This window comes from Mesocricetus auratus, unplaced genomic scaffold, assembly GCF_017639785.1.
Source record: "Mesocricetus auratus isolate SY011 unplaced genomic scaffold, BCM_Maur_2.0 Super-Scaffold_100676, whole genome shotgun sequence".
Classification (NCBI taxonomy): Eukaryota; Metazoa; Chordata; class Mammalia; order Rodentia; family Cricetidae; genus Mesocricetus; species Mesocricetus auratus.
In genome coordinates, this window is record NW_024429266.1 from 38,106,025 (window position 1) to 38,131,403 (window position 25,379).

At 46.8% G+C, this 25,379-nt stretch overlaps 1 protein-coding gene across 1 annotated transcript in view; it reads right to left on the reverse strand.

Moving 5' to 3' along the window:
* Window positions 1-1,205: 1,205 nt before the first annotated feature.
* Window positions 1,206-25,379, reverse strand: part of Nmnat2 (nicotinamide nucleotide adenylyltransferase 2) — a 164,576-nt gene continuing 140,402 nt past the window's right edge. Inside the window, exons 9-11 of the mRNA XM_005071290.4 lie at window positions 8,543-8,644; window positions 7,817-7,884; window positions 1,206-4,844 (exon numbers count right to left, since the gene is read on the reverse strand). Of these exons, the coding sequence (XP_005071347.1) occupies window positions 4,742-4,844; window positions 7,817-7,884; window positions 8,543-8,644 (273 nt within the window). The 3' untranslated portion in view covers window positions 1,206-4,741. The remainder of the gene's footprint in view (window positions 4,845-7,816; window positions 7,885-8,542; window positions 8,645-25,379) is intronic.

The following is a 25,379-nucleotide window of genomic DNA, read 5'->3' on the forward strand; positions in this document are numbered from 1 at the left end:
CTAAGAAGTCATTCATTCAGCTTTGCTTGTTTACACTGCCAAAGGAAGTCATGAGCTTGACCATTTCTTAGTGGAGATTGTTCATGTCAAAAATCAAGCAAGTTTCTAATTTTCACTCTCTCTCTCTCTCTCTCTCTCTCTCTCTCTCTCTCTCTCACTCACTCTCTCTCTCTGTCCATCTCTTCATAATTTTATCAAAGAGACAAAATTGCCAGTCTGACTTGTTAGCACACCACCTATGGAGAGAGTCAGGAAGACCAGGAACACAGGGTTATCCTCAGCAACAAGCAAGTTGGAAGCCAATCTGGACCACATAAAACTTTGTCTTGAAATTTTTCAATCAAGTGACTGAAATTAACCAAGAGTGGACTGTGTGGGCTGGCCAGGATCTTGGGTTTAGGTTTTTTTCTTCATGTGTGTATGTGGAGGCTAGTTCGTGTGTACCATGTGAATGCAGTGCCCATGGAGGCAGAGTAAGGCACTGGATAGCAGGGACTGAAGTTCCAGCTATGAACCACCGTGCAGGTGTGGGGACTGAACCCTGGTCCTCTTGGAGAGCAGTAGCACTCTTAACTGATGAGCCATCCATCTCTCGGCTCTGCAAGGGTTACTTTTTTTAAACTGAGAAAACAGGCACAATTTACAAATTAGCCTTTTCATAGTCTTGAGTGTGGAGGTGATAATAATGTGGTGGTGGTGGTGGTGGTGGTGGTGGTGGTGGTGGTGGTGGTGGTGGTGGTGGTGTGTGTGTGTGAGAGAGAGAGACAGAGAGACAGAGAGAGAGACAGAGAGAGGAGAGAGAGAGACAGACAGACAGAGACAGATAGACATAGAGAGATGGAGGAAGGGAGGGAGCGAGGAGGGAAGAGACAATGCCCTACTATGCAGAATAGACTGACTTTTGCTTTGTTGGGGAAGGCTTCTGTGTGCCCGTGGACCTGTGGTGATCAGAGAACAACTCGCTAGAGTTGGCTTTCTCCTTCAATCATGAGGATTCCAGGGATTGAACTCAGGTTGTCTGGGTGACAGTAAGCACCTTTACCCACCGACCCCTCTGGTTTACATCACAAGTGTTACATCAGCTAGACGAGGTGGAACATCACTTACTCTAAGCATATTTTTACAACTATTATCTCCCACCAAGTAACAGGAGGAAGAATTAGTGAAGAATTAGGAAGGTTCTGGACAAAGACACAAGACACTAGTAGCATTGTCTGTTTATTAACATAATTGAAACATTTTGCTGATAAAACTCTTGCCCATGACTAGTCTAGCAACAAAACTCTACTCAAAAATATTTCACTGTGAAATGATATTGCAACTTGAATGGAGTTTTTACTAATGAGTTGATTTCCATAAAGTAAACCTCACTCTTAAATCAACAGATGATATGATTTAAAAACAAAACAACAACAAAAAATCTTCCTCCTCCCCATTCCAACCCCAGGAGGATCAAGCTGAGGGCCCTGGGACTCTACTGAAGGTGGTGAGGAAGGGCGGCAACTCGTTTCTAACTAACTGGACCAGACTACTAGGACACTTGCAAATGCATAACACACAGAAACCACATAAGTAGAATTTCCCAGTCAGTTCACAATGTGTGGGTCAGATCAGCATGGCAGACCACACCCTCATTACCACAGGCTATCTCTAAGGTGTCTTAAGTACCTTAGCTACAGAATCAGCCTGTCTCCATCCTTCTGCCCCTCCTGCTGTAACCTTGGGAGAGATCCTGAGCTTTTCATATGCTGTTTTTGCATTGCTGTTTTCGTTTGGAGACAAGGTCTTATGTGCATGGAGGCTGGGCTTGAACTCCTGGTCTTCCAGCCTCCACCTCTCAGTACTGGGATCACAGGTATGTACCACCACACCTGGCATTGCATTTCTTTTCTAATAGGAACAAAAACTAAATGGGCATGCTTCTCTTAGTCCCCTAAAAGTGTGTGAGAATACCGGAGTGAGGGAGTGGACTTGGGCTCTCTATAATCCTCCGGCTATGGATGCAGTTTGATTATCAAGTTTTACTTCCTATGTATTTAAATGGCAAGTTCATGAGTTCTTTTGGAGATTCTGAAACGTGAGACTAGAACGTGTGGCCAAGCCAAAAATAGGAAGAACGGTGTCTCAGAAAACCAGCTGTGATTTCAGGCACTTCAGTAGGAGACTTCCTTTGCTGGTCAATGTACATTCAAAGAATGAATGCCAGGGACCCAGAGGCCACCTGGGGTTGGGAGTGTGTGATGGACTAGCAACCCGGGTCCCCGGAGCCCCACTCCTGGAGGAGAGAGCTGTTAGTTTCCCTCCTGCCCGTCTATCTGCCTCTTGTTTAAAAATGGCAAGGGCGTTGTTTACTGGCAGCAGTAAATGATCAGACCACTCCATCCTGTGCCGTCACCAGCATCTCTGGGCCATGCTAGTAGTGGGCCAGCCTTCACAGGAAACAGTGAGTCCCCAAAGACACACGAGGCACCACTTAAAATGATCTTGCCTGGGGCAAGTCACAGTCACACTGTGCTATTCTGCTCGGGTGTGGGGGGAACTCTCTACCTTTGCTCCAACAAAGGAAGAAAGAGACAGGGAAGAGAACGGACAATTCCACCTGGAAAGGACTCACGTCTGTTGAAGGAAAACTGTTTTCACACACCTCATCAAGATACGGTCTGCCCACCTGCTTCCCAGAATCCACTTCTGCACCCATTCTCTTAGCTCACCTTCCTTCCCTCCCTGCTCCTAGCTGCCTGCTGCCCAAGGGTGCTGGGCTAGCCTGGGTCCTCATCTCATGAGGCTTGACCGGAGTCCAGGGGAGGAACACAGTGAACCAAAGGAATGGAAGAAAAGTCGTCTTTCTCGGACCTGCTCATGTGGACCCTTGTCAGCTCCAGAGCTTTCAAGACACCATGTTTCCCCAGGCAACCCGGCTCCGGCTTTGTGTAGGGAAACAGCATTCTCTCCTCATGCTTCCCAGGATGGGCTGAGTGGTCTTGGACCAGACACTGACTCCCCAAGGGTTCTGCTCCCTTGATTTCAAAGAACCTGGGAGCAAATGGGTTCTGCGGGTTTTCTCTATTTTTTTTCTGTGACTTTTAGCCAAATATTGGACCTCTAGATTATAGAAATAATCTCCTCCCTGGAGATCGTTTCTACAACTCGGGCTGCTCTGCGCGGTTCTGTGGACTCCACTTTTTTCTCTTGGAGTCAGCTGAGGGGGCTAGAGTGAAATACGAGATAAAGATCATTACCCCTGTTCAGTCCCACCTGGGTCATGTTCATACTAGAAATTAAAAGTAGCCTCACACTCAGGAGCCATTCCCCATGAACAACTAGAAACTCAGGAGCCAGAGGCTGGATGGGAAACACAAGACACAGAAATAATTTCCTACTAGCTCTCCAGGCAGGGTATGAATGTCCAGACTGTCTTTGGAGGTAGAGAGAAGGGGCGGATAGTGGGGAGAAATGGGGAGATAGTTCTGTTGTGAACCCACTCTAGTCAGGGAGACCTCCTAGGGTATTGGCTGTTGCTGCTGGGCTCTGCAGGAGACTGATGGGGCCAGCTTGTCAACAAGGGTGATCGCTTCTCAAGAAAGAAAGGGCTTTGGGCACAGCTGGGCAACCTTAGCTGGAGTGGGTGGGGATCATGAATTCTCCTCAGGGTAACAAATCGCATTCTCCCAGGATGGGCAATAAACAATCCCAATTAGCAAAGACTCTCTATAGTCAAGTGGACTCTTGGTGTGTTTTTAAAAGAAACGAATGGATTTTCAGCACTTGGTCTCACCTGTGATTCCTCTCACTGGCAGGAATACATCTTACCACGGCTTCTAGGGCTTTTGCTCTCTGGAAATGCCTGTCTGGCAGGGAACCCACACAATGCCACCAGTCAGACACAGGGCATTAGGACCGTGGTCATCTGAAACTAGCTACTCAAATTCTGAGAAGTCCTACTTTTCCCAGACATGTGTGCCAGCTTTCAGAACCTGAGAGTCTTATTCCTGACCAAAGGAGTCTGAGGTTACTGCTAGTGTGTGTGTGTGTGTGTGTGTGTGTGTGTGTGTGTGTGTGTATCTGAGTGCGTGCGTGCATGTGTGTTTGTGTGTGTGCATGTGTGTGTTTGTGTCTGTGTGCATGAGTTTGTGTGTGTGTTGAAGAAGCAGAAGAGGCTCTGTCTTCTTTCCTGGGTGTGGCCCTCAAGCACTCAGAGTGCTGAGACAGGCTGTAGTGTCCTGTCAGAAGGGAAGTAAACTGCAGGAGAGCGTCAAGACTACAAACATAAAAACCACACACACTGATTCCATCCAAGTTCTACAAGAAGTGGGCAAAGGGAAAGAAATAAAGAAAAATAGCCCTTTGTGGTAAAGGGCATGCTGGGAAGGCGAGAGCCTGAGCCATATCCCCAGAGCATGCTGGGAGGATGGCACCAGAGTCGCCTCTCTAGAGCATGCTGGGAGACAGACACCGGTACATCTCCAAGGGCTGCACCTCCCCCAACTCCCACCCTGTTCCCTTACCCACCCCCAACCCGGAGACTAGAGGAAAGTTTATCCAAAGATGACTGTGGAATGGGAAATGCCACGGTTCTTCGCACGCCCCCCACACTGTGGGGTTAAGTCAGCCAGTGGGGAGAACAGTCAAGATGAAGACAAAGAAACAGAAAGGCAGAGAGGAAATGGCGTCTGACAGTGGCTGGAGGGGCCAGTGTGTTGGCAGAGGACACAGGGAGAGTAGAGCGGAGAGCTGGATGTCGCTAGCCCGAGGCGTTGATGTACAGCTGACTCTTGAGAATGTAGTCAATGACTGGCTGGGACAGGTAATCCACAACATGGCCATCCCCATGCTGCAGGGCCAGCCTGTGGGAGAAGAAACAGAAATCAGGCGGATGGCCATGCCCAAGGAACTGTACAGTCCTGCCTTTCTGGGAAGGGTCTAAAGGTGCCCCCAGCACCCTGCCAGCAGCCTTTGCCTGAGCTGAGTGAACAGTATTGGAAAGATCCCCATCCCCACACAGACTCCCTCCACCACCAATGACACATTCACCCTGTCCTGCCACTGAGTAGCTCACAGACCTTGGGAAAGTTGTTTATTTTATGTTTACTTACTTACTGCGCAGCGCATGCATGCAGCTGCGTGTGTGTGTGTGTGTGTGTGTGTGTGTGTGTGTGTGTTTCTGTCTCTGTGTATACATGTGCCATAGCATATATGTGGAGACCAGAGGGCAATATGCAGAACTCAGTTCTGCCCATTACCAGGTGGGTCCTGGGGATTGAACTCAGGTTGTCAAACTTGGGTTAGGCCCCCTCCTTCAGCTTTTTCTTCAGTACAATTAAGGTAACATTTAAGTGAGTTACATCCAATTATTTGAAGGATTAAATGAGTCACTATACCAAGCATAGGGTTGACATTTTAGCTTTCCTATGTTTTTCTTTTAATAGACTATTTTGTGTATCCCTAAGAACTCTTAGTTTATCCCTTTGGGTTTCTCTGACACTTGTTTCATGAAAACTAGTCTCCTAGAGGATTCTTTGGCTTGAGCTCGCCTTTCCCTCCTACAGGAGCCCTGAGCCGTGAGCAACAGGTGAAAGATTCCAGGAACAAACTGATTCTTCCTCCACTTTTTTCCTCTCTGCTCATTCCTTGTACAACAGTTTCAGGATGTCACTGAGGCTGGCACGGTGCCTGCCTCTCTGCCTTCAAGGCAAGCCCTGCCTTTACCTTACAAGGAATGACCTGAAGTGTCTCCCGGCACATTGAAGCTTTCGAAAAGAGGTCTCTAAATAACAGTTGCAACTTCATCAGACTCAGTGGAGAAGCTGAGTCTGAGTCCAACCCCAGAAAATCCTGGTCTGGTTGAACCAAACAGAACATAGGAGTTTGTATGGCCATAGAGTAACTTTCTGAGTCTAAGGAGCAGCCATGTTGGACTCGAAGTCCTGCCCCTTCCATTGTGCACTATTTTTGGTTTCTGTCCTAGCCTCCCAGTGGCTGCTGTTGTGATTGTCTTCATTGCTGCCTCCCAAGAGAAGTCCAGTCGACTAACTGAGTCCTTGGTTTATCTGACTTCCCTGAAACATGGGACTCAGATGGCAATGATCTCCATTTGAACTCTTCCCCAGTTGCTGGGCTCCTAACTGCTCCTCAGCCTTCACGGGGGTGCAAGAAAGCTTGCCATGTTCCTGATAGCTGCTTCTTCTTCACTGCTTGACTTGTGAGCTCATATGGATCTGGATTTTTTTTCAATAACTAATTAATTAGCTCATGTGTCTGAGAGAGACAGAGTGTGTGTTCCACAGGGCAAGCATGGGACTCGGAAGACAACTTTTCAGAGCTGGTCCTCTCCTTCCAGAACCGTGACTGTGTCCCGGGGATTGAATTTAGGCAGTTAGGCTTGTCAGCAGGTGCCTTTTTAGCAGGTGAGCCAGCTCATTTAACCTGACGCGTATGCTCACGGCTCTCAGCTCATACTTCCAGACTTCTTTGTCCTATACGTCTCACCATTTCTCAGGACATTTCCACTTGGAATGCATGGAGGAGACTGTTGACAGTCCCTAATATTAATTCATCCCCGTTTTGGTTCTATTTAGACACACAGCTGCTGTGTTTTCCAGCCTCCCTCCATCCATGAGCCAGTGGGTTACTTACAACTCTGGGCTACTGCATTATTTAAAAAAAAGAGTTATTTAGACGTATTTTATGTGTATGTGTGTTTTGCTTACATAAACATCTATGTATCATATGTGTACAGGGACTACAGAGGCCAGAAGAGGGCATTGGAGGCCGTGGAACTGTATTTGTAGATGGTTATAAGCTGTCGGTGTGGGTGCTAAGAATGCAGTCTGGGGCCTCTGGAAGGGCAGCCAGTGCTCTTAACCACTGAGCCGTCTCTCCAGCCCCTATTTATTTATTTTTGAGATAGGCTCTTGCTATGCAGCCCAGGCTAGCAATGAATTTTTTATCCCCTGCCTCCACCTCCTGAGTGTATGAACCCTGCGCCTGAGCAGGTCGCTTTGAAGAGGAGACATCCGCCTCAGGCTTCACCTTGTTCTTTCCCACTGACTGAGAACAATCTAGACAGTAGACAGGTTCCCAACAGTGAAGCTTCAGACTGAAGAGATCAGACTCAATCCCTTTGGACTTCCGTAAGTAAGAACCACACAGCTACCTTTTTTGAAACTCTGAATTTTGAGATCCTTTTAATGGCGGCCTGGCTTATACTTTTACTAATAATGCATGACCTTATCAGCACCCAAAACTAAGAGTCCAATACTAAAAAACTTAATTCCCTCAAGGCAATTAAGGGCAACTAATGTGCTGCTTCCTTACTTAAAAGTAAACAGGGATAAATGCATGAAGTCCGAAGAGGAGACTGAGGGCTGAGCAAGCATCCACTTGAATCTAAGAGTTGTGTGATTGTTTGAATGAGAATGGCTCCCATAGGCTCATATATTTGAATACTTGGTCCCTAATTGGTGGAACTGTTTGGGAAGGACTAGGAGGTGTGGCCTTATTGAAGGAGGTGTGTCACTGGGGGGTGGGCTTTGAGGTCTCTCTGACTTATTCATAGTTTTATCTCAAGATAAGAGTTTTCAGCAACTACTCCAGCACTGTACCTGCCCGCCTGCTGCTCTGTTCCCCACCATGGCGGACTCATTATCTGAAACTTTAAGCCCCAAACAAATGTTTTTTTCCTATTAGTTGCCTTGGTCATGGGTTCTTATCAGAGTAATAGAAAAGTCAACCAAGGCAGGTTGCCTTTGACTGAGGAAAGCTATGAAAAAATGTAAACCAGTTTGACCAATGTGTCCCCGACTTCTGTCAACCATACCTGCTCTTGGTGGAGCTGACTACAGACATGGGATGGTTGATGTCATCCTTCACCACCATGATGTTGTTCTGGAAATAGAGCAGAAAAACAGGTCACTAATCCCTCTCGTGGGCTACTGTAGTGGTTTGAACAGGTATGGCCTCCATAGACTCATGTATTAGACTACTAAGGCAAGTGGCCTTGTTGGAGTAGGTGTGGCTTTGTTGGAGGAACTGTGTCACTGTGGGGCTGGGCTTCGAGGTCTCATATACTCAAGCTATTGTGATATGTAGTCTCCTTCTGTTGCCTGCAGATCATGATGCAAAACTCTCAGCTCTTTCTCCAGCACCACGTCTGCCTGCATATTGTCATGCTTCCCACTAAGATGATACTGGACTAAACCTCTCACCGTAATTCATTCCAATTATTTGTTTTTCTTTATAAAAGTTGCCATAAGCCTGATGATGATGGTACATTCCTTTAATCCCAGCATTCGGGAGGCAGAGGCAGGCAGATCTCTGTGAGTTCAAGGCCAGCCTAATCTACAGAGTGAGTTTCAGGACTACCAGGGCTACACAGTGAAACCCTGTCTTGCAAAACCAAGATGAGTTGCCATGGTCAAGGTGTCTCTTCACAGCAATAGAAGCTCTGAGACAGTTACTTTTGCTCCCTCACTCTTCCAGTCCCCAGAAGTCTCAGAGAAGGGCTGTATCACAGGGATCTACCAGCAGGGCATGGAAGACTCACTTTGTATTTGCGGAGTATTGAGGAGTGATTCATGATTCTGTCTGTGTCAGCCGCATCCCGGGGAACCACCACGATCCCAAAGTCCCCAACAATCACCTCCATCTGAAGATGGGGAGGGAGAGGGAAGGGAGAAGAGAGTGAAATAACTTTGGTGAAATTTGTCACCCCCACCTCCTACCAAGTGACTACAACAGAGTGGAGTGACATTCCGTGGTTTTACTTGGAACTTCAAACATTAGCTTCCAATTTACTTTCTCAGTCCTATTAGTCAGCAACCTACACTACTGTCAGTGTCAGTAGTCTTCATAGAAGGAGTGGGGGACCTCGTCTGGCACAGAAGACGCTTAAGAAATACTTCTAGAAGCCGAGCAGTTGGTGGTGCACAACTTTAACCCCAGCATTTGGGAGGCAGAAGCAGTCAGATCTCTGTGAGTTTGAGACCAGCTTGGTCTACAAGAGCTAGAAATACTTCTAGAATGCATCAACACCCTTTAGCATGTCTGAACAAGACCTTCCTAATCCTCGAAGTTCTTGTTTGAGTTCGCAGTGTTGCAGACTAGCATGAGTATCCAGTAAATACCCTCGCGAGTGAAACTGATTCCATTGTCCAGCATGATTACCTCAGCCCTGAGTGGGACAGCATGAGAGAGAATATTTTGCTCCCTCTGTCACATGGCTCAGTCATATACTGTGGGACTCCAGTGAAACCACAAGCAGAGGCACACTCAGAAGGAATTCCCTGTGCTCAGGTAGTGATGGGAGCGCTGGTTAATTTACAGGGGTCACTTCTGAGATCAGCCTTTGGTGGAAGCCTGATACCTTATAAGAAATAAAATCCTTTCACAAAAAAACTTTTTGGGAATACTGTTGAGAAAGGATCTTGATATGTAGCCGAGGCTAACCTCAAACTCACTATCAACTTGTCTTAGCCTTCCAAATGCTAAGATGATACATTGCCTAGGCTAGCCTCGAACTCACCATCTACTTGTCTTAGCCTTCCAAATGCTGAAATGACAAGTAAGAGACACAACACCAGCTCTTTATTTTCTTTTTTCTAATTATAGATATATAATACAAGCATGGGAAATGCAGAAAACAGTATCAACCACACAATGCCGGTACCCATAGTTAACCCCTCAGCTTATACCAGGGTTTTCCTTTCTATGGACAGCTGTGTTAGATCCACACTCTCAGTAAACTGCAACGTAAGGCATGAGGTTGTAGCTCGGTGGTAGAGTGCTTTCCCAGCATGCACGAGGCCCTGGGTTCGCATTCCACACACTGAAAATAAAAGCTAAAAATCAATTGCTTAAGTAGTAATTACCTGCATTCTCTTTTTCGGCAAAACTTATTCTAACTCTGTGTTGTGTGTAAGCATGCACACGTGAGCGTATTCACACTTGTGTGAGGACGCCCATGGAAGTCAGAAGAGATACCCCTGAGCTGGGGTTGTGGACAGCTGTGAGCTGCCTAATATGAGTGCTAGGAATCAAACTCAGGTCCTCTGTCAAGGCAGTACTCACTCTTAACTACTAAGTCATCTCTCCAGCCCCAACTTGCAGTATTGTCATTTAGCATTAGATTTGGAGGATTCTGTAACATAATTAAGATTATCTTAGGGCCAGCAACATGGGTTAGCAGGTAAAAGCTCTCAAGTCTTCTGACCAGAATTCAGTGCCTGAAACCCACATGGTGGGAGGAACCAACCCTGCAACCCTGAACCTCCATGCCGTGCCCTCGCACACCAAACAGATAAATAAAAATTATGTGGAAACATGGGTTTTTAGCATTTTCTATATTTCATTATAGTCATGTAGTATAGAAAGTTTATAGTAACTTCATAGTTGATGCAACGTAATTTTGATACAAACACGTTGATGAATATCTTTATACATAAATCTTTTATCACCACTCTAATTATTTCCTCAGGATAAGAAGGCAACATAATTGGGTAAAAGGATGTTAACTGGAAGTATTTCAAGCTCTTAAGACATACTACCAAATCACCTCCTAGAAATGTGCTGATATTCATTTTCAAGGAGCTTGGAATTTACAGCATTTGGTAGGTCTGGAGCATGTTTAGATCCTGCCAGTTATGGATCCCAGAGGAGGAAGACATTGCTTGGAAGCAATTGAGCTATTTGAGCAAGATCTGCTTTGGGAGTAAAGGACTCAGAATCTTGTCTCCCCATAATATTTCTAACTAGTTTCACAAAAGCAGAAATGATGAACTGTGGACTGTTGTGGAATATTGTCTTAACTAAGCAAAAATGTGTTACATTTGTTTATGCTGCATTTGTTTAATGATGTAAAGATGTGTGTTTAATTATGGAAAGATGTGTTGCATTTGTTTCACATTGCCTGCCTAAGGCATCTGATTGGTCTAATAAAGAGCTAAATGGCCAATAGGTAAGCAGAGAAAGGATAGGCAGGGCTGCCAGGCAGAGAGAATAAATAGGAGAAATCTAGGCTCGAAAAGAGGAAGACTGGGAGGAGGAAGCTAGAATGAGGGGGGTACTCCTGGGGCAAGAAACCATGCAGCAGACAGAAAGACTGACAGACAGACAGACAGACAGACAGACAGACAGACAGACAGGCAGGCAGACAGACAGACAGGCAGGCAGGCAGGCAGGCAGGCAGGCAGTCATAGAGAAGCAATGAAAATAAGGTGTCCCCAAGTAAGAAAGGAATAAGCCATGAGGCAAAAGGTAGATAAAGAGAAACAGTTAATTTAAGTTAAAAGAGTGAGCCAGAAATGTGCCTAAGCTAGACCAAGCATCAAGACTAATAATATGTCTTTGTGTAATGATTTGGGAGCTGGTTGGTGGCAGAAAGAAAAAGCCTGGTACAGTGGTCCATTCTTTCCTACCAGAAAATTTCATCCTGTCGGAATGCCATTGTAAGCCTGATTCAGTGTGCGTGGTGTGGTGTGGTGTGAGGGATGGTAAGGTATGGGGTGTGTGGTGTGGTGTGCATGTGTGTATGCTGGAGTGCATTTGTGCATGTTTGTGTGTGTGAGTGTGTGTGCACGTGTGCATTGTATGTGTGTGTTTGTGTGTGTGTGTGCATGTATGTATTTCCAGTCACCTTTACTCTGCTTTCCCTATTGCTTATCAACTGCTTAATACAGAATTGCAGCTAGAACGCTGGTATTGTTGAAATAAAGGCCGGCTTTGAGCACTCTAGGTGGAGAGAGCTTCCCCAGTGGGTCACATCATTTTGGCACAGAACAGCATGTTTTATCTAAGTGTGAGTATGAGTAAGCTCGCTTCAAGGCTGTCCTATGGGCCGGACAATGTTCAGGAGAAGCAACACAGGAAGCTGCAGGGAGACGCAGTTCCTCTTGCCATAGCTTTTAGAACATCACTGGGTCCACTATTGAGTGACAGACTCTCACGCTTGTCCATACATTGGAATTGCCTGAGGAGGGACAGTGAGATGGCTCATTGGGCAGAGGCACTTACTGCCGAGTCTGATAATGTGAGTTCAGTTCTTTGGACCCATATGGTAGGATTGAACCAACTCCTGAAAGTTGTCCTCTGACCTCCACACATGAACTGTGGTACACGCATGCGTGTCCACACATACATGCACAAAATAAACAAAATATTACAAATAAATAAATACACTTTTAAAACTGAAAAAAAAAGAATTACCCGAGGAACTTTACAAATCCCAAACATGTACCTCATTACCCAAGATCAGCTAAACTAGAATCTCTCAGAATGGGACCCAGACATTAGTACTATAAGAAAAAAAATTTCTCCAGGTTATTCCAGTGTGCAGCTGAGTTCATGAGTCAGTCATGTGTAGAACTAGAACTGGAAAGTTTGACATGCCAGGGAAGATAAGGGAGCAGTGAGGGGAAGAGAGAAAACAGAATTCACTGAAGTGGGGGCACACAGACCCCCCCAACTGCTCCTGGAGATGGTTTAGGATAATCTCGTGTAAGTAATGGTGGGCCTGCCTCCTACTGCTTGACTCTAAGAGCCAGATAAACGCACATTTGATGGGAGCTCTCTGTATGATGTGCTTGGTAACAAGTGTGAGTGGGGGTTCTAGTTTAAAGTGTGAACAGAATGGCTCTGAGTGGCAGTGGGTACTCAAGAGGGAACTGAGCTCTGGGTGGTATCAGTCCAGCTGCTGCTTTCCACTCTGGACCTAATGATCTGATGCTCAATCAGTAGCTGTGCCAGGGCTTGGTAGGTGGCAGGCAGATGGAGTCACAGATATTTCTCCTCTCTAATAGTGGGTGACAGACTTGTCCCTGGGAGCCACAGATGGGGTGAGGGAGATGATGAGATCTGCAGATTAGCACTGTCTATCTCTGACTTCAGGTCAGACACAAGAGATAATCTCTGCTGCCTGAGGTAGTGGGCCTTGTGTTCATGCCAGAGAGTGTGTGGTTAGACAGAGATGTCGGGTAGCGAACTGTCCACCTCAGGAGAGTCCAGCTGTCCATCCTGCCCCCACCCCTCTGGTTCAGGTTCCCAGCTAGATCCTGTCCCTCCTGGCTCTCCCTCCTCTGTGATGCTCCTTTTTGGCCTCTGCGCTTATTCTCACTCTTCTCTGACCTTGACACGCTAGACTCACTGTCTTGAACCTTACATTCATACCCTTAGTTATTTCATTCCATTTTGAAGCCAATATAAAGACACACAAAAGGCTCTTGAATCAGTATTTCCAGCATAGGGTACATTTCTATCTTTTTCCCCCCCCCCAGAGACAGGGTTTCTCTGTATTGTTTTGGAGGCTGTCCTGGAACTGGCTCTGTAGATCAGGCTGACCTCAAACTCACAGAGATCCGCCTGCCTCTGCCTCTCCAGTGCTGGGATTAAAAGTGTGCACCACCAACGCCCAGTTGGTGCATTTCTATTTTAATGTGCTCTTTGGAAGTGTGACCGAGACTGTCCCTCATAGGCTCAGATGTTTGAACACTGAGTCCTCAGTTGGTGCATTTCTATTTTAATGTGCTCTTTGGAAGTGTGACCGAGGCTGTCCCTCATAGGCTCAGATGTTTGAACACTGAGTCCACCAACGCCCAGTTGGTGCATTTCTATTTTAATGTGCTCTTTGGAAGTGTGACCGAGACTGTCCCTCATAGGCTCAGATGTTTGGACACTGAGTCCTCAGTTGGTGGAGCTGTTTGGCTAGGTTTAGGACGTGTGACCTTACTGCGGAAAGTATGTCACTGAGTGCTATGGGATAATACTTCTGTACACTGTGAATATGTATGTATTCCTACCATTGGTTAGGAATAAAGAAGCTGCTTTGGCCTATAGTCAGGCAGAATAAGGTCAGGTGGGAAAACCAAACTGAAAATAGAGAGAGGAGGAGGGTGGAGTCTGAGGAGATGGCAGCTAGCTGCTGGAGCAGCAAGATGCACTAGACCACAGGTAAAGCCACAAGCTACGTGGTAATATACAGATTAATAGGACGGATTAATTCATTGTAATTAATTAATTTCATTGTAAGAGATAGTTAGAAATACGTCTGAGTTATAGGTCAAACAGTTTGTAATTATATAAGTTCCTGTGTGATTATTTGGGACCCTGTGGTCAGGACACGAAAGCTCCACCTCTGTTTACAACTGGGGACAGGCTTTGAGGTTTCAAAAGCCTCCTGCCATTGCCACTGCACCCTCTCTGCTTCCTGCTTCCTGCTCAAGGTGTGAGCCCTTAGCATGCTGTCCCACCACCCGTGCCTGCTGCCTCTGTCAGTCAGTTGTGGACACCATGAGCCCAAATAAACTCTTTTATAAGTTCTCTTGATCATAGTGTTTTATCACAGCAATAGAAAAGGAAGTAATAAACCTCTGCTCTCCCCCAAAGAAGTGTTTTTTCCTATGGTCTTTCTTATCATTGCACAAGCGAAAGCTGGTGTTTTTCTTGTTTCTTCTCTTTCCTTTATCTTATATTCAGCCTAAAATGAAATCTAATTAATTCTGTCTTCAAAACAAATGTGTGAACTATGTTTGGTAATGTATGCCTGTGATCTCTGCAATGGAAGGTGGAGGTAGGCAGATCAATAAATAGTTTAAGGTGGACTGGATTACACGAGACTCTGTCTCAAAACAACAAAACCACACAAGCCTTGTCCAAGTCACCTCTGGTATAATGATCCCCCAAAATATCCAGGTTCTAATCCCTGGAACTTGTAACCGTTGCCTTATATGATTAAACTAAGAGGAATTAATCTTTTCGATTACTCTGGTTTATCCGGGTAGCCTTAACATCAGTGACCAGTGTCCTTCTAAGAGGGAGGTAGAGAGGAATTGGACATAAGAGAAGATGAAGAATCAGCTGAGGGAAGAGGAGAAGGCTGGGAGCTAGGAACACAGCACACACTGTCTAGAACAGTCAGTGAGCTCACTGCCTCAGAGCAGGGGAGGATAAATACTCAATGTTTATAACTGTTTTTATCACTGTAGGAGAGGTCTGTGTTTATAACCACCAAGTGTGCAGTCTGGGCGGCATCCTTTGCCCTGTCTTTCATTTTCACTTGGATTTTTCTGGCCTTCCTGTTAATCACTTGCCTTTTTCAGTCTGTTCCCAACAGGCAGATTTTCACTTTTGGGTGAGACCTTCTCTATGTCAGGCTAAACTTCCATCCTGGGGTGGGGATATGGCTCAGTGATAAGAGCGCTTGCCAGGTATGCATGGAACCCTGGGTTCAATCCCCAGTGCTGCCTAGCCCAGGCATGGTGGTGCACACTGCTAATCCCAGCACTTGAGAGCTGGAGGCAGGGAGCCTTAGAAGCTTCTAGTCATTTTTAGCTACACGAAGAGTTTGAGGCAGGCCCGGGATACATGGAACCCTATCTTGTAAACAAGCAAACAAACTAATTAGAAATAAGTGAGTAAATTCTCATCCCTTGCACATATATGCTATAAGTCACGCTTTAGCTTTTTTGGATCTGAGCCGCGGCAAGAACAAGTTCCTTACAAGACAGTGAATGGAGAGTCAGGACCAGAGCACTCAGTCCGTTCCCTAGGAAGGAGCAGGGCAATGTGGCTGCAGCAGTCATGCCCAGTAAAGGGACCTTCGGAAATGTCCTAGTCACAAGGGCCCAGTGAACTGCAGATGCATCTCATGGCCTCAGGGGCTGGGTGTGGGAAGTGAGCTTTGCTGATCTGCAGAAAGATGAAGTTGTATTTAGAAAGCGGCAGCTAATTGTTGGTGATGGTTACAGCAAAAACTGCTTAGCTGACTTCCACAGCCTGGATCTTAATGTACCACGTGACTGGGGGTGGGCGAAACTTGCAGCTGAAATTCCGGTTGATGCCGATTTTACAGGAGTCACTGTAAAATGACCATTACCATGACCATTCTGTCATGGTAAAATTGATCCAATTCTGTGTATACAGAATTGTAATTTACAATTACAGCCATAATTTACAATAGAGTGTACAATTTAAAATTATAAACACAGAAAGGCTCTGATGCATGGTACCAGTGGGCCTACCAAATGCAGAAGATTTGGGGAATGGAGACCAGAGGGACACAGCCAAATGGAAGGGTGTGCACATGGAGAAAGGGGTCAGGACCTGACCCCACCCATCACAGCAAAGGATCAAGGAAAGGCTTGCCCATCTACTGAAGCCTTCAGATCCTCTTCACGATCCCTTTTTTGAGAGAGAAAAATGCTAAAAAAAAAAGCAGAGCCGCCTGAGCCAGTTGCACAGGAGTCCATTTAAAACTCAAGACTTTATATCCTGGCAAAAAGCCTTATTTGTGAAAATAAACAATAAATAAGATGAACAACAACAAAACTGATTCCCCAGACCTTGGCACTCGGGCATTGATAAAGCGAGCACAGAAACAATCCTAGGGCTGACAAGACGGCTCAGTGGGTTAAAGGATGGCTATGCCAACCTGAAGGCTGGAGTTCAATCTCTGGAACCCACAATGGAAGTGACTCCCAAAAGTTGTCCTCTGACTTTCACCTGTCACACTTATGCCCCAACCACATCTCACGCACACACATGATGGCGATAAACCAACCCTAAGCTTTCTTATGAAGTTACCTTTAGGAGTTGTCGCTTTAAATCACAGGGCTATACTGAACCTTTGGGTGGCATGGGATGAGCACAGGGAGATTTCAGGGAGAGTAGGACATGCCTCTGTGTGGTGAGGGATGACACCGGGTTCCGGGACCCTGAGGACCTGAGTTCTGGGCTGAGCATTTGTCCTGGCTCTTCCTGTGGGTCTTGCCCCCCGGGAGTGTGGAGGCAGAGAAAAGGAGGAGGTGAACAGGGCAGACATGATTGTTAGCTCTCAGTGTACCCTGACAGTGTCAGGCCCTAGAAGATACGGTCACACGGGTCTGCTCACTTATCCCTGGCCTGTGTGTCCCCAACATTTATCCTGCTTCGACATCCTGCCAGCCCCGCTTTGATCCTGTCTTTCATCTTATATGTTAAAGTTTTCCAGGGGAGATGGAGGCTGGGAGGAAGAGAGGAAGTAGGTGGAGGCAGATTCTGCTTCCCAAACATAGGGAATCCCAGAGAAGGAAGCAACTTGGCCTCGGAGGAGAGCACTTACAACCTAGGAGGCAAAGCTCTTAGAAGGAATGAGGAGTCATCATCAACCTCCAAGAGGCTGGGTTCTAAGGCCTGCCCTGCTGGCTCTCAGGGATGCTTGAGTAGATACCCTGTGATCTTAATCAGACACCTTCCTGGATGCTAACGATGTACAGTTGAGAAAACAGATATGAGTTCATCTTTTGCCTAATAAGTGACATTAAGCAAAATATTAGTAGCCACCATATGGGTTGCAGACCCAGTAGACAGAGACCATCCCAGAAATCCACAGCTAGTCAGAATGCAGAGAACATCTTACCATGGAGTGCCTAGCCCCAATCCATACATCTACAATACCTAATGCTCAGGGATCATCCTGGAAGAAGGGGGAGAAATATTGTAAGAATCTGAGGAGCAGGATATCTGCAAGAGATTGTGTCCTATTATACTTGACAGGAAAACTGCACCCGTAAAATCTCAGCAGTATGGCTGCCTAAGCAAGACTTGCACAACAATACCAGTTGGCATGCCAACATGGATGGGGAAATCTCAAGGGTCCTCATCCCTGGATGAGGAGCTATAGGCAATTAATGACTGCTGAGAGGAGAAGCAATCTTCCCCTGGAATGAGTCCCCTGACTGGTTATCCAATACTAAGTGGTCAGCCCTAAAAATTAGATAGATAGATAGATAGATAGATAGATAGATAGACAGACAGACAGACAGATAAATGGCACTAAATGCTCTCAACAGGTGAAGGATATGGGCAAGTTAAAGATCAGCAAATCATCTTGTAGTGATTAACACATTATGAGCAACTAGCAGAAATAGGCAATAAAAGGAACAAACCCAGATTATGATGATGGTGGGTTTTATCCCAATACACAGGCCACTTAGAGTGTTCTAATCAGAGGGCTCAACTTCATTAGCAATAGCACCTAGCATGTGTTGACTACTCTGGAAGGACTCACTGGTAAGATCCAGTGTGGTCACTCTGACTCGGGGCTCAGAACCCGGACAACTTTCTTTTCAAGATGCAGTACACTAGAGACTCCAGCTTCCTTCTGTGTCTTTTCTAGATGGCAGTCAGTGTTGCCCGGAGGCTGCCAGTAAGCCGGGCAAGAAGCATCTACCAATAGCCCTGCCAAGTGCCAGGATGATTCTCAGAGCCTTATTATCACATTTCCTCCCTACAGCTGTCTCCCAAGATACCAGTCTCCACTCTCAGCTCTTAGATGTAAAACTAAACTGATGAACTTTGGGAACCTGCCCATTCTACACAGCTAGTAGGTGAATTTGAACCCCCTTGGGTCTCTCCTGAAGACTCCATTGTTTCATGCTTCTTCTAGATCCATCAATAAGACTCATGTTTTAGTGACTTGAAAATTCTGCAGTTTAAAAATACCACAACTTGAAAATATACTTGGTGACCTGAGTTGGTGCATGCCTGTAATCCCAGAGCTCAGGGGCTGAGGCAGGAGGATCACGGGATTGAGGCCAACGTGGACTACATAGCAAGATCCTGTCTTAAAAAAAGAGAGAAGAAAGATGTAACGGGAGGATGGAAAACAGCCACCCACCACCACTACCACCTGCTCTCAAATCCTCGGTTCACTGCTCTATACTGCCCCCTATAGCACGCAGTTGTAGGCACTTCTAGGTGGGTGAAGAGATGAAGGGGAGAGCTTTCATTTTAGCATAGGACCCGTCTGTGAGCGTTTCTAAACCAGCCCTCAACAGCGCATCCTCTGTAGGGCTCTGACTTCTGCTGGTCTTGAGGGAAGGCTGGGCCAGAGCTTGTTTGATCAGAGTCAGGCAGACAGGATGTCCCTGAGTGCAAATAAATGGAGGCTCCTCCAGTGGGGCTTCCCAGAGGAAGTCAACCCCACCGCATCGCCAACTTGACAGGGAGTGCGGGAAGCCCCAGAGTTCCAGACTTATGTCAAAGCCCGAAAAGCAAATCAACAGCACCTTTTACACGGGAACCATGAGCGGGAAATGGCCCCGAATCTTGCACCACTTGGACTGGAGTCCCTTCCCTTGTGGATTCAGCTTGGGTCTTAGCAGTGTGAGGACCTAATCCCCCGGGGATGGAAGAGTCCCACAGGTTTCCTGCTTCCTGACTGGAGTTGGGCAGTCAGATAAAAAGCCATCTGAGCCTGAATAACCACATGTTTGTCTTTGCTCCATTTATCCTGGGGCCCTGGGATTTCGTCTGGAGTGGTTAATGCCCCGGATCTTCCTCTGTTTATTTTCTTTGGTTATTTTCCCATAGCTGATGGATGTAGGAAGCAGTCAGTCCACGGCTGGTTGGTTGGAGGCATGTAGGGCACAACCAATGAAAAGTAGTCTGCCGAATGCTGAGGCTTTGGGAAGTACAGGAAGAAAGGAAAACAGTCTCTTCATTGGCCGATTTCTGGTGTCTGGTGCTACACCTTTAGATATTTAACCCTTTGAGTTAGACACTGACTCTTGCTTGTTTAAAATGCCAATGTCCTGATAATGACCCAAACAGGTGATCATTACACCCAGTGATCTCTGAGCACTTCATCAAAAGTCAGTGCCTTTCCAAATGAAATGAAGACCAACCACTTGCCCGCCATCTCCCCCTAAAGTCTTGTTCCTACCACTGGGTCTTTCGTAGACTCCTCTATGTGAAATCGCTTCTCTCTGTATCTACTTAACCTGGGCCGGGCCATGATTCAACACCCAGCTTGTGCCCTCACTTAGGCCTGCTTTGAGGGCTGTCTGTCATTATTCCGCTTGTTTTTACCTAGATAAAGGATGTGAAGACTTATTTGAGACCATGTTCTGCCATTCAATAGCTGTACTATCAAGAACAAGCCCCAACCTGCTTAGGCCTCCCTTTTCATGTATGTTTTTAAATTGTTGCATTTATTTAGTCAGTGTGTGTGTGTGTGTGTGTGTGTGTGTGCATGCGGGAGCCAGAGGACAATTGATTCTCTCCTTCTCTCATGTGGGCTGAGAATGAACTCAGGTCATCAGTCTTGACAGTAAGTGCCTTTACCCACTGAGCCATCTTGCCAGCCCCCTTTCCATATTTCTAACATGAGAGTAGAGATTCCACCTCACAGGGATTAAATTGGATAATCTATGAGATACAGCCAAATAATCATTTATTGACTGTATTTCCCACTAGAAAGGACGCTAAATAGCCAAATATCTTGTTTTTATCTGTTCTCCCAACTGTAGCCTAGTGATTGTAGTCACACAGTAGGTGCTCAATAAATATTTCACAAGGAAAGAATGAGCCCAGGCTGGCAATGCACCCTTTAATGTTAGCTGCTCACGAGGCTGAGGCAGGAGGATTATCAGTTAAGAATATTTAGGAAGCTGGGTGGTGACGCACTCCTTTAATTCCAGCACTCGGAAGGCAGAGGCAGGCAGATCTCTGTTTTTGAGGCCAGCCTGGTCTACAGAATGAGTTCCAGGAGAGGTTCCAAAGCTACACAGAGAAACCCTGTCTCATGAAAGAATGAGAGAGAGAGAGAGAGAGAGAGAGAGAGAGAGAGAGAGAGAGAGAGAGAGAGAGAGAGAGAGAGAGAGAGAAAGCAGTCTTTAAAATGAAAAACAGGCTGGCAAGATGGCTCAGCAGATAAAAGTGCTTGTCACACAAGTCTGAAGGCCTGAGTTCGATCCTTGGCACCCATAAAAAGATGGAAAGGCAGGACCAGCTCCATGAGTTGTCCTCTGACTTCTGCTTGCGTGTCATATAATAATAAATGAAACAAACTAATTTTTAAAAAGAAAAATTTTTTAAAGAGAGAGAGAGAGAGCCAGGGATACAGCTTAGTGACTAGTAATGTGTTAAACCCTGAGCTTAAATTCCCAGTACTTAACAAAAACAAAAAGAAAAATGAAGTAAAAGCCAAAGTTACTGGCTGAGTTCAAAAACTTCTACACTTCCTATATGCTTAATTTCATGTTGGATAATGACGTGAGTATTAATAACTAGGGTATTTTTAGCCTGCAAGAACCTCATGGGCAAATACATGCTTATGTTCACAAGGGCACTGTTGAAAGATTGATTGAAGGGAGGAATGCTTAAATCAGAATTAATTTGCCTACCCTTCCGCTACATGTCGGGTAAAGCGCCCAGGGTCGGCAGAGCCCTATACAACAGGGTGGGTTTTGTTTAAAGGGAGAGTGAAGAAAAAAGCGCAGCTCTGGCTGACCCTGGAGCCTTGGGCCTCGATTTAACATAGTTAGTTCCTCATTCTTGTCGGGACACCTGCCCAGGTGCTTCTGTTGGGATGCAGACAAAGACAAGGGCGCTTGAGGGAGAAGTGATGGTTAACATGGTTGTCAACCTGATGGGACTTAGAATCGCCATGGAGACATACCTCTGGGCATGCCTGTGCGGGGGTTTATAGAGACATTTAGCTAAGGAGGAAGACCCTCCCTGTGTATGGTGGCACCATCCCAGACCGAAAAGAGAAAAGGAGGGCAGCACCAGCATTAGTCACCCTCTTCGCCCTGGCTGTGGACTCAGAGTGGCCCTCAGGCAATGAAGACCTCCACTTTCAAACTGAGCCCGGTGAACCCACCGTTCTTCAAGTTGCTTTGGTTAGAGCAGTGAGAACACAATTAGTCCGTTAATGAAGCAGGATGAGCATGGTGCTGGCTCCTGGGCTCGGAGGCTAGCTCAGGAGCCTGGACCTCGACTCCCCTCAGAGACCAAGAGTGGAAATGCCAGTCGGGAGGCTGCACAGCAGGCCTTTTGTGCTCCACTTGAGAGAAACTTGGTGAATATGTACGGAATTTTCTCCCCATGGAATGTAAGGGGACGGCTGTGTCACTGGTCACAGAAGGTCAGAAATCACTGTGGACTGATAAAGCTTTGTGCCTAATGGGCACTGCCAATGGGAAACTGTGTGGCTGGGCGTGGCATAGTCCTTGATGGACAGTTTTGGTTCAGGACTTTGAAGTCAGTAATCTTGACTCTGTAGCATACTGGGACGGATCAGGAGAGGCCATGGCAATCCTGCTGTGGACAGTCTCACTCAGCCAGTTTCTAGAGGATGTCAACAGTTTCAGTTTACACAGTAATCTCCAGCCCTTTTGAAGAGAAGTAAAAACAGACTCCTGTTTCTTCCCAGATCTGTTTGAACTGGGATTTTTTTCCCTCAGACCCTGAATCTTTAAGATAGTATTTCCCCTTTACCTCTGAACCAGGATTCTAAGAACCTCACAAATTGGGAAGAGTTGGGAAGGAGCAATTGGCTGGATGGTGTTCAGATGCAGGTCTGTTCTAGGCTGAGGGAGGCCTAATGTCTGCTTAACCCCCATCCCACTGTTTCTGCAAGGAACTGGACTTTTGTTTGTTTGTTTGTTTGTTTGAGACAGGATTTCTTTGTGTGGCTATGGTTGTCTGGGAACTTATTCTGTAGACCAGGCTGGCCTCGAACTCACAGAGATCGGCCTGTCTCTGCCTCCCCAGTGCTGGGATGAAAGGTGTGTGCCACCACTGCCAGGCTAAGGAACTGGAGCTCTTACCACTGCCCTGGACAGGATAGGTGCGGGGACTACTAGATCTTTGGGTTGACCAGCCATTCAATTTGTCAGCCTAAGCCACGGGGAGTTCTAAGAATGTGGTGAAGTGACCAGTCTCCCGTCCCCCACCCCGCTCAGTTTTAGAAGCCATGACAAGCTAACATGTGCTCATCTGACCTTGCCACTCCTGTCCTGGTCACTAGGAGGTCAGATTGGCATGGAACCAATCAGAAGTCAGCTGGCGGGGCTGTGCTTTACCGTTCTGGGTGTGCTTTACAGACAAGTGCCCAACAGTGATGTGCAGAGCATAGCAACGGCCCTGGGAGGGCCTATGGGCCTTAACAACCTGTTGACCAATCAACACGGGGCAGGTTGTCCAAACCTGGAAGCGCACCAATCCTGAGACTGTTGCCGACCCCTAGACACTCCCCTTATGCTGCCTTTTAAGATCCCTGCCTCGTGGTTTCTCAGGGTCTTTCTCCAGCCATTAGCCCCTGTGAGTGGATGAAAGGCCAGAGCTACTGGGGTTAGCTTGTTAAAGAATTACGATAAAAGACTTTTTGCTTTTGGATCGAAATGGGCCTCTTGGTGATTTGGGGGTTCAGAATTTGGGCACAACAGTGGAACTCCCTCCCTCTTTGTTTTGAGACAGAGTAACCAGCATTGCATTGCAGGCTGGCCTTAAACTCACTATGTCATAGCGAATGACCTTAAAATTCTGTCCCCTAACCTCAGTCTCCTAACTCGGGGCTCACATATCCAGTTTGTATGGTGCTGGATACTGAACCCATGGTTATGTGCCCGTGAGGTAAACAGTCGACCAACTGACTATAGCCCTAGGCCCAGACTTTGGATTTATGTTAGGTTTTTGTTTTGTTTTTTAAGGTTTTTTTGAGACAGGTTTCTCTGTAGCTTTAGAGGCTGTCCTGGAACTCACACTGTAGACCACGCTGGCTTCAAACTCACAGAGATCTGCCTGCCTCTGCCTCTGCCTCCCCATTGCTGGGATTAAAGGCGTGCACCACCACAACCTGGCCATGTTAGGTTTCATTGGCTTTACAGTGCTGGGGATTCCCCCCAGGGCCTCCCATACTGAGGGGAGTTCTCTATCACCACAGTCTCCTTAGCCGTGGGATTCTGCATTGAGTTCATCTACATCCTGGGTAAGCGAGCTTACCTCGCCACCCTCCCTGGCGCTGTGCATCCGTCCCTGGTTTCCTCAGGATGCGCCAGAGTCACTGTGTCACTCTGGGGACCACAAGTGAGATAGGGGTATCCCTTTGTTTTTTTCACAAAGGCACCCCTGAGAGATTAGAACTTTCTGACTCCTCTCAGGAATCCAGAGAGTCAAACTGTCAGGACTGTGGAGATTCCTTCACCCTGTGATCAGGGGCAATACATTTGTATGCACAAAGACCTCACTGTAACATGGTACAGCTACTGGCTTGGCAAACTTTTGAGGGAAAAAAATGTATTTGTGTGTCTGCATGTGTGTGTGTGTTTCGTCTGAGTGCAGGTGCCCTAGGAGGCCAGAAGAAGGCATCAGATCCCCTGTGTTAGGAACCTCCCACATTCCAGAACAAGGTTCCTCCTGCACCAAGGTTCCTGACTCAGCACCAACACCCTGTCATTACTAAAGGTCAGTGTGACAAGTTTCCATGTTTGAGTACAAACATGCTCCGTACCCTCTCACCCCATAAAGTCAGAGCCATCATGGCCTGCTCTCTCTCTCTCTCTCTCTCTCTCTCTCTCTCTCTCTCTCTCTCTCTCTCTCTCTCTCTCTCTCTCTCTCTCTGTAGTTGCAGGTGGTTGGGAGCTGCCAGACATCGGTCTTGGGGACTCAACTGAGCTCCTTTGCAAGAACCACGTGCTCTTAACTGCTGAGCCATTTCTCCAGCCCCTTCAATTTTGTTTCTTAATCAGCCAATGCTGGTCTCAACTCCAGTGACTAAGGAAAGCCAAAAAGACCCGAGGTGGGGTGGGGAGCTCCCTGGTCCTCAATATTAGCATCTGACAACACCCAGAACAACAGGTAGGAGAGCTCTAGAGATTTAACCAGGAGCCAGGGGAGAGACTGGTCAGGCATCGGTAGCCTGCTTCAGGCCCTGAGAGGTGTCTCCTCCCCACCCCCACCCCAGCAGGTCCCACTTAGTAAATAGCCCCCAGGGATTTCCTGCTCACACAAGTGACTCTTCAGACTACTGTGCCAGCTGCCAACCTCATTCCCCTAAATTCCCCGACAGCCTGGGCCTCCCTAGAGGGGCCCCAGGCAACTGCTCAGTTTTGCTGAGATCCGTGCTGGTGACTATTTACTTTTGCAACACTGAGTAGAGGGTGGAAGGTAAAAGCTGATTAAGCCACTAAATCCAAAACTGAAAGGAGGCTTAAAATTTCACCAGCAGGAAATTGTCCAGGGTTGCAGATGAAAAGACAGACTGCTCAGAATGGTTGTCCTCAGCCACCCCTCCCCCCCATAACTCATGATGTACCAGCATGTGCATCCTTCACCTTCACCGTGAATGGAGGCTGGGTGCCCCTGGGTGTTTGGTCCACATTAGCTGGATTTTCTCAATAGCATTTGTTACAAGCCAGGCTTGGTGGAGCAAGCCTAGTGTCAGCACTTGGGACTAATCCCGGGATCAGGAGTTCAAGGTCATCCTCAGCCACACAGCAAGACTGAGGCCAGCTGGGGCTATATACAACCCTATCTTGGGCTGGAGAGATGGCTCAGAGGTTAAGAACACTAGCTGCTCTTCCAGAGGTCCTGAGTTCAATTCCCAGCACCCACATGGTAGCTCACAA